The sequence below is a fragment of the Vicia villosa genome, linkage group LG6 (genome assembly GCF_029867415.1).
Source record: "Vicia villosa cultivar HV-30 ecotype Madison, WI linkage group LG6, Vvil1.0, whole genome shotgun sequence".
NCBI classification, from domain to species: Eukaryota; Viridiplantae; Streptophyta; class Magnoliopsida; order Fabales; family Fabaceae; genus Vicia; species Vicia villosa.
In genome coordinates, this window is record NC_081185.1 from 111,808,474 (window position 1) to 111,817,052 (window position 8,579).

Consider the following 8,579-nt stretch of genomic DNA (forward strand, 5'->3'; position numbering starts at 1 on the left):
GCACTATGGACCTCCAACTGCAACAGCTTCAAAGTGAGAGAAACAATGGTGTTCCTCCACTTACAGAAATGATCCAGGTGCTTGGATCACCTCAAATGACCTCCCTTGAGATGTTAGAATGCTTACTTTCCAAAGATAAGCTCTGGTTTGAAGAAAACGATTCTTCTTGCCAAAGAACTTTGAAAAACAATAAGCATGAGAAGAGAAAGAGAAAGCAAGGAATATGGTTGCTTTGGTGTGTTTTTCTACTGAAGTATGCCCTCCTATTTATAGGCAAATGAATGCAGATCAATTGGCTGTGGTGAGCTTGCTTAATGAAAGAAGTTTGGTTTCTTAGCCAAGAAGAAATTTTGAAAAGATCCTAAATGCAATGATGCATTTTCGGGCTAGCTTCCCCTATCCATTGATTCTATCTGATCTTGGGGAACATTTCAGATGCAAAGTGAGCTCTAATTGGTTGGTGAGAAGATTCCTTGGGTGATTCATCAATTTGCCATAAATTCACAAATGTAATCATTACATAATCACATGTTCTTGTTTTAGGAATCTTCTTCAATTATCATGGCATGGTGAAAATGAATGCATGGTATGTTTTCATATGTGTTATGGGTCGTGTAGCATCCATATTTGAGGTCATGTGCACAAAATTTCAAAGTTCCAAAATGATGCATGACCTATAATTTCACTTCATGAGGCCAACTTTGAACAAGCATAACTCTTAGCTCAAAATGAATTTGGAGAAGGCTGAACACAATTTGGAAAGCCCTAAACATCTACTTCAAATCATTAGTTTGGAGTTTCTTCAAAATCCTTTGGCAAATTTGTGAAAAATGAGGCCAAAGTTTGAAGAAAACTAGGTTAAAACACTTAGAAAAATTTCTAAGTGTTTATGACCTAAAACTCCAAAATTTCCAAAACTCTTAAATGATTGATCTTTTGAAAAAAGTTCCTTTGTAAGATGTTGTTTTATTTTGCAAGATCTACAACTTTCATGTTGGAAGTTTTTTGAGTTGTGTAGGTGAAATTTTGAGTTCCCACAATGCCCTCAAAAACCCTAATTCCCGACTTTTTGCTCCTTGAAGATTCTTTTTGAATTTCTTTGGTCAAATGACTTTAATATCCATATATTGATGATATTGATCCTTGAAAGTCATGGTTTGACCAAAAATCTTAAAAGTCAAAGGTGATCCCATACAGTTGACTTTTTCCAGATAAGGTGAAATTTTGGACTTTTGTGTAGAATCAAGATCTTCTCCTCAAATGAATGATGTAAATGGATTATATTGAGGTAGTAGAGGTTCTTGAATCATGTCTTGAGTTTTGGATCCATGCCCTGATTAAAAGTCAACTATCCTGGTGAATTAGGTCAAAAACCCTAATTGTCGACCATATGAAAATAATGACTGTAGACCTTGAATTGAGGTGTGATGTCTAGTGGATCTTGTCATATGAGTTATTTAAAAATGATTGATGTCTTTGAATGATCCCCTGGGGCTTTTTAGGGTTTCCCAAAGGTGATCCCTGATTTTAGTCCTTGATAGGCTAAAAAAACCCTAGTCTGGTGACCTGAGTAAACCTGTACTCAGATGACTGGGTGTCTAATCAATCATAGGTGAAATAATGAAGCTCTTGAGTCTTATGATTGTATTAGAGACTAATCCTTCTATTGATTGATCCTTTTCCTGAGTTTTCTTGTTTTTGAGCATCCTTGATTAAATGCCAGATGAAGAAGTGACTGCTCTGGGTACTTGCTTTGACCTGATGAAAATCCTAAAGATATGTCATCTCAGGGGGGTCAAAAATTAGGGTATGACATTTGGTGCTTAAGAAAAGGATACATTTAGTTGCACTAAATAATTTCCATTATTAATATGGGATTGGACGGCTATAGATCTTCGACCATATTTATGTTTACGTGATCCTTAGAATTCAAGGATACAATAGTACAACCTTATTTGAACATGATATGTTCTACAAGATCGTGCTATTGTATTACTATTGATTTCTAATGAAAGACATAATTTATAGGTTCAAAGAACTTTTCAATATTTGTTAGTACCTGAACTGTTTGTGGCAGATTGAACACTCATGTATTGATGTGCACTAAATTATGCAGGTTAACCGATGGTTGTCAAGTTGTGGTTATAAGCTTTGGTATGAGATTCGAATATTATTCGGAGGATCTGACGATAATTAAGCTCTTGCTTACGGTATGAGAATAGCCGAACATCCTGACATTGTGCTGACTGTTGTTAAATTTGTGTCTCCACCCGGAACAACATATCATTCGGCGCTAAGTTAGTCGGTGTTTCATCAGTAGAATATACTATGTTAGGAAGAATGTAAATAGGTTAATAGTTGATTGTATATTATCAAAGAATGTAAATAGGTTAATTGGTGATTGTATGTTATCATTTCATCATTAATTTTTTTACAGAGGTGCTTTTGAATTTTCATTTGTATCATATTTCCAAACAATAATATTATTATTATGATTATTATTATTATTGTGATTATTATTATTATTATTGTTATTATTATTATTATTATTATTATTATTATTATTATTTTGTGTAAAAAACAGGTGCATAAAAAATATATAATTCAAACAGCGCTATTTTAAGTAAATTATATAAAAAAATTGTATAGCTTAGATAGCGCTTTACACTAAAAGCGCTGCCTAAAGTAGCTTTTTTTTAATTTTTGGTTTACTAAAAGCGCTGCCGTAGGGGGGCCTTTAGCAGCAATTTTAAACTAAAAGCGCTGGCTTAGGTGGGCCTTTAGCAGCGCTTTTAAACTAAAAGTGCTGGCTTAGTGGGGCCTTTAGCAGCGCTTTTAAACTAAAAGCGCTGGCTTAGGAGGGCCTTTAGCAGCGCTTTCCTTTTGAAAAAAGCGCTGTCTTTACCTACAGCAGCGCTGGAATAGACAGCGCTTTAAAGCGCTGTCTAAAGCCAAAAAAAGCGCTGTCTAAGGTCTTGTTTGGCGTAGATATTCATCAAAGATTTCTCCAAAAATACAAAATTGTTAAGCAATATGCTTAACAAAGATAAGTCATTTCAATATGATGAATAATGCATACTTGCTTTTAAAAATCTAAAAGAAAAATGGTAATTGGTCCTATAATCACTACACCATTTTGGACACTGGAAATTTGAATTAATGTGTGATGCTAGAGATTATGCAATAGGAGCAGTATTACGACAAAGAAAGGCTAAATTTTTTCATGCTATACAACACTCAAGTAAAGTTTTAAATGTCGCTCAAGTCAATTGTGCAAATACTGAAAAAGAGTTACTTGCTATAGTATACGCCTTGAAAATTTTTTAGTCTTATTTAATTGATTTTGTGATCATTATATAAACTAATAATGCAGCCATAAAGTACCTGATTCAAAAATAGATCAAAAAAGGTCAATGAAGCACGAATACTTCAAAAACCCTGCCGAATCGTATCCGATACGTCCCGATACGCCGATACGCTCCGATACGGCTCCGATACGTATCGGAGGAGTATCCGAATTTATTTATTTAAAAAAAAATTAAAAAATTTCCGATACGGCGGCGATACGTCTCCGATACTCCTAGATACGTGACTCTTTATTTTTTTCAACAAATTCTTCTTTTTAATCATCCTTTATTACCCTATTAATGAGTATTCATTCCCCAGTCATTCTGTTTATATCCTAACTAGACCTATGGCCCGTGCGTTGCACGGGTATAATTAAAATATGTCTTTAAAATATTTTATAAATTTTAAAACATCAATTTAAGTAAATATGAACTTACAAAAAAAAATCTTTTAAACATAAAACTGAGTTCATATTTAATATTAATTTATTATAGAAAATAAAATTTTATACTATTTATAGGTATTAAAATTATACAAATTTTTTGAATATAGTGGTTTAGTGATAAACTTAAAATTATAATGTTAAAGATATTGAGTTTAATTTTTTTCTTCAATTAGTAAAAGAGACATTTTTAAATTTTTTTAAAATAAATAAAAGTAAAAATAATTTAAGATGGTTTTATAGTATTCAATCAATTTTAAATATGATATCATATTTTATTTTAATAGTGCTATCAGATGATATTTTATTCGCATATGATTGGATATTTTTATATCATTTATATTTATTTTTTGTTATATAGGATTTGTAGATAACAACTTATTTATATTATAATATTTTTTATTACACACTTATCCCATAATACATAGGTTTTTAGGTTTAAAATATAGTCATTCGATTATATTTTCACTAATATTCTCTTTATCAAATTTTAAGTTTATCAAATATAGTTTAAGTTTCACTCTCAGGACTATTGTGGCTAAATAAATTATTGTGAATTTTTAATGGTCTCTATTCAAATGTACCATCAACAGACATAGAAATTAGTTAAAATATTTAGTTTTGATATCTAAATCAATTATAATATTTATAATTTAGAAGTTAAAAATTTACAAAATAATAATTTATTAATCACTCAAGTGTAAAAAAAAATCAATCATAAATAAAAAATTGAGAGAAACTTAAGGTTAAGATTTTTTTTATATATTAGTTAAATGTTTATTTTAAACTAAGATAAATTTTTCATTTAAGTTTATTTTATTTACAATAATTTTATTTATAATCAATAAAAAAAATAAAAAACTATCCAACTTATTGTATTCGTTAATAGATAATATTATTTAATAATATTTAAATATTATAATTCATTTTCAAATATTTTAATTGTTCAAATCACTTGCAAGATGTAATTAAAATGATGAATAAAAAAAAGACAATAAATTAAAATTTTAAAATTTTATACCTTTATTTATTTTTCCAATAAATTATAGTAAAGAGAAAGTAAAATAAAATAATATAGTAATTGCTCAAATCACATAATAAGAATGGAGAATGGAAAAGAGAGAAAAAGGAAACTTTTTTAAAATTATATTCCTTTCTTGTTCTTCCGAAATAAAATTCTTAACAATATAAAGATAAAATTCTTAAGTAAAATTTTATAATTTCAAATTTAGTTGATGCAATTAAAACGGTGAGAGACAAACTTACCTCTAAGAGGTTAATTGTCATCGATTTCTTGAACACTAAAGATGCAATTGAAATAACAATATAAAGATAAGATCAAGTTACTTGAGTTAGTATCATACAACATTAACTAATATAAAGAATACTCAAGATAATATAAAAATTAAGAAGGATAAAAAAAATTATAATAATACAAAATTAAAATTCTGCTACAAAATTAATGCTAAAAAGTGATTACAAATAAAAATCAAACATTAACTAATAAATAATCAAGATAATAGAAAAATTAAGAAAGATAAAAAAATAACAATACAAAATTAAAAAGTTGCTAAAAAATTGCAGCTTTTATAAAGTGATTACAAATCAAAATCAAAACCAACATCTATATTCAACATTCAACATTTAGTATATATACATGATTTGATGCATATTTCTTGAAATAGACAATCTAGAGAACACATTTAAAAAGAGAAATGAAAAAAATTGAAATTGAAGGCTATTTTTCGAAGTATTTATAATGAATGCATAGAATTCAAAGAGACAGTAATTGAAAAGTAAAAAAATTGTAACGTATATTCAATAAAAAAGATAATTTTTTTTTGAATAAGTTAAAATGTAGAAGATGGAAAGTTTTTATTCTCTCTTTAGAATTATTTAATTCATTATTATTGTACTTAATAAAATTAAAAAGTCATAAAAAATATTTAACAGTTATATTTAAATTCATTTTTTATAAATGTTTTTGTAGAATTTTTTTTTATTAAAATTCTATGCGAGTGTTAAATGTTAGAATATTTTATTAAAGATTATTATCTTTTTTTGGTTACAATTTTATTAAAGACTATTGTATTAAAGACTATTGTAACGTATATTCTAACTGTTAAATGCTAAATTTTTATAATTGCAATAAATTTTTCATAACCTCCACTTTTATAATTATGTGAGTGTTACATTATCTTGACTGTTGCATAATCTTTAGAATTGAATTCTGTTTAGAATCTGAATTGAATAAAAACATAATTATTGCAACGTATAATCTTTAGAATTATGTGAGTGTCACATAGCTAGAATTGAATTGCAATAAATTTTTTATAATCTCCACTTTTACAATCTTTAGAATTGCATAATCTTTAATAAAAAAACATGTAACTGGTGCATTAAATTTTTTTTATATTTTACAATAAAATTCTCCACTTTTATAATCTTTTATTGCAATACGAATAAATTAAAAGAAAGTTTAATAAAACATATAAAAAAATTACATTTTTATAATTTTTATAATCTTCTAAGTTCTAAGTACAATAAGAATGAAATTATAAAAATGATTTTTCTTTTAAGAATATAGAACATATAGAAATAAAAGTTTAATAAATATCATTTTTATTTCAACTTTATGAGATGTAAATATTGTAACATAATAATTCTTAATAGAAAATGTGTAACAATTCTAATAATAATAACATGAAAATACATACATATAAAAGTTAAAAATATACACATATAAAAGTTTTTAATCTAATATTTTTATACTTTATAATTAGAATATATTTGAGAGTTACAAAATATTAAATAAAAAAATACTATTAAAAATATATACATTAAAATACATATATATATACAAGTTTTTCATCTAATATTTTTATACTTATAATTGAAATATATTTGATAGTTACAAAACATTAAATAATAGAATATTGTTATTATCATTATATGAGAAATTTAGAAGAATTTGAGTTAATGTAAAATTTAATTTGTTGTCCATTAAAAATTAAATATAATTCTTATTATTATCATATTTAATTGGTAGAATTTAAATAATAAAATTTTATTAAAAATATAAAACATAAAAATACATACATATAAAAGTTAAAAAGTATATACATATAAACGTATTTTTATCTAATATTTTTATACTTTATAATTAAAATATATTTAAGAGTTACAAAATATTAAATTAAAATATTATTAAAAATATAAACATAAAAATACATACATATAAAACTTATATTTGAGAGTTATAAAATATTAAATAATAAAATATTATTAAAAGTATAAATATTAAAATACATACATATAAAAGTTTTTTATGTAATATTTTTATACTTTATAGTTGAAATATATTTGAGAGTTACAAAATATTAAATAATAAAATATTGTTAGTAATTTGGAAGAATTTGAGTTAATTTAAAAATTAATTTATTGTCCATTAAAAATTAAATATAAGGATCTATATATGGAGGTACTCTACCCAATTTTTTGTGACGGGTACTGAGGGAGGTACATATTCATATATAGATAATTGTTTGTTTGCGGATGAAGAACATGTTGCGCCGAACCACATAATCGAACAATACGTCAACCAAATAAATCAAAGACTTCATAAAAATTGATGAGCATGTGAGACTGTTTGATAACGTTGTCTAAACTTTGTATATAACATCAAAGTTGTTGGAAGTTTGTTATTCATACTGAGTTTAAGATGCAGACTTGAGAATAGTTACAGTACATGGTTCATAGCAGAAGTTAGTGTGATCCATATACAACGACACTGTGGCGGAATTGTACTTTTGCAAACACATAATTTACAAGCTGAGTGGCAGGTAAATTTCACAATATCTGCACAACGACACAAAGGAGGGGTTGTTTTTGAGCAATTACAATTATCACAACAAGCTGTTGAAGTTATCAATTTGACATTAGGGGGAACTTTAGTGTTGACGGTGAATTCAAACAAGAAAAACAACAAAGCTACTTTCAACAATATCTTGCTCAATTCCATCGTCCTCTGTTCCTTTTTCTGATTGTAATATGTGTCTTTTTTATATATGCTTAAATTTTAAGAAATGGAAAAGATTTATTTTTATATTTTTTCATATATAGTTTTTGTCATCGAAAATAACGATTTTGAGCTGTCACTATGTGGTACAAGATCACGCAGAATATTGTTTGGTATTTGATGACACTTCTTTATGCCTTTTATTGGTTAATCTCTCCTTCATCATGGTTTCGAAGCATAGATATCACCGTTCTTGATGTATTTAAAAATTACTTAATGAATCATATTTGGTCAATTAAGTTACTCTACTTGTTTTGAGGTGGAATGAGAAATACATAATGCTTCTGAGCTACTGGTACGATAAAGACTGGATGACATGTAATATTAGTACTCTAATGTCTAAGTTGGTGAAGTTATAGATAAGTAGTGGTCTAGATCGAACATAGAAATCTCAGTCGACCACTCTAAAGAAATTGCAATCCTTCTAGAATCTTCTCAGTGCACGAGGACTATCCTACAAATCATTACAGAGGACCTCAACATCAGATACATCAAACGGCTCCCCGTAATCCACGTCTGACAAATAGAAGTTGGTTATCTGCTCTCTACTATAAATAGAGAAGCCTCCAAATTCAGGTTTTATGTTTCAAATTCAATTTATATTCATTCTTCTACCTCACATATTGACGTGAGCGGTTGGATTGCTAACCTTGCAGGTCAGTCCTCTCTGCGCTGCATCATAAGCTTTGATCCACTATTACTATCTATCCT

General features: G+C 27.1%; 1 protein-coding gene across 7 annotated transcripts in view; it reads left to right on the forward strand.

Annotated features, from left to right (window-relative positions):
- LOC131612103 (nucleobase-ascorbate transporter 6-like) overlaps nucleotides 1-2,436 on the forward strand; it is a 34,489-nt gene extending 32,053 nt beyond the window's left edge. For all 7 annotated transcript variants that reach the window (XM_058883920.1, XM_058883921.1, XM_058883923.1 and 4 more), the window contains exon 6: nucleotides 2,117-2,436. In XM_058883920.1, the coding sequence (XP_058739903.1) occupies nucleotides 2,117-2,197 (81 nt within the window). In that variant the 3' untranslated portion in view covers nucleotides 2,198-2,436. The remainder of the gene's footprint in view (nucleotides 1-2,116) is intronic.
- Nucleotides 2,437-8,579: the final 6,143 nt, after the last annotated feature.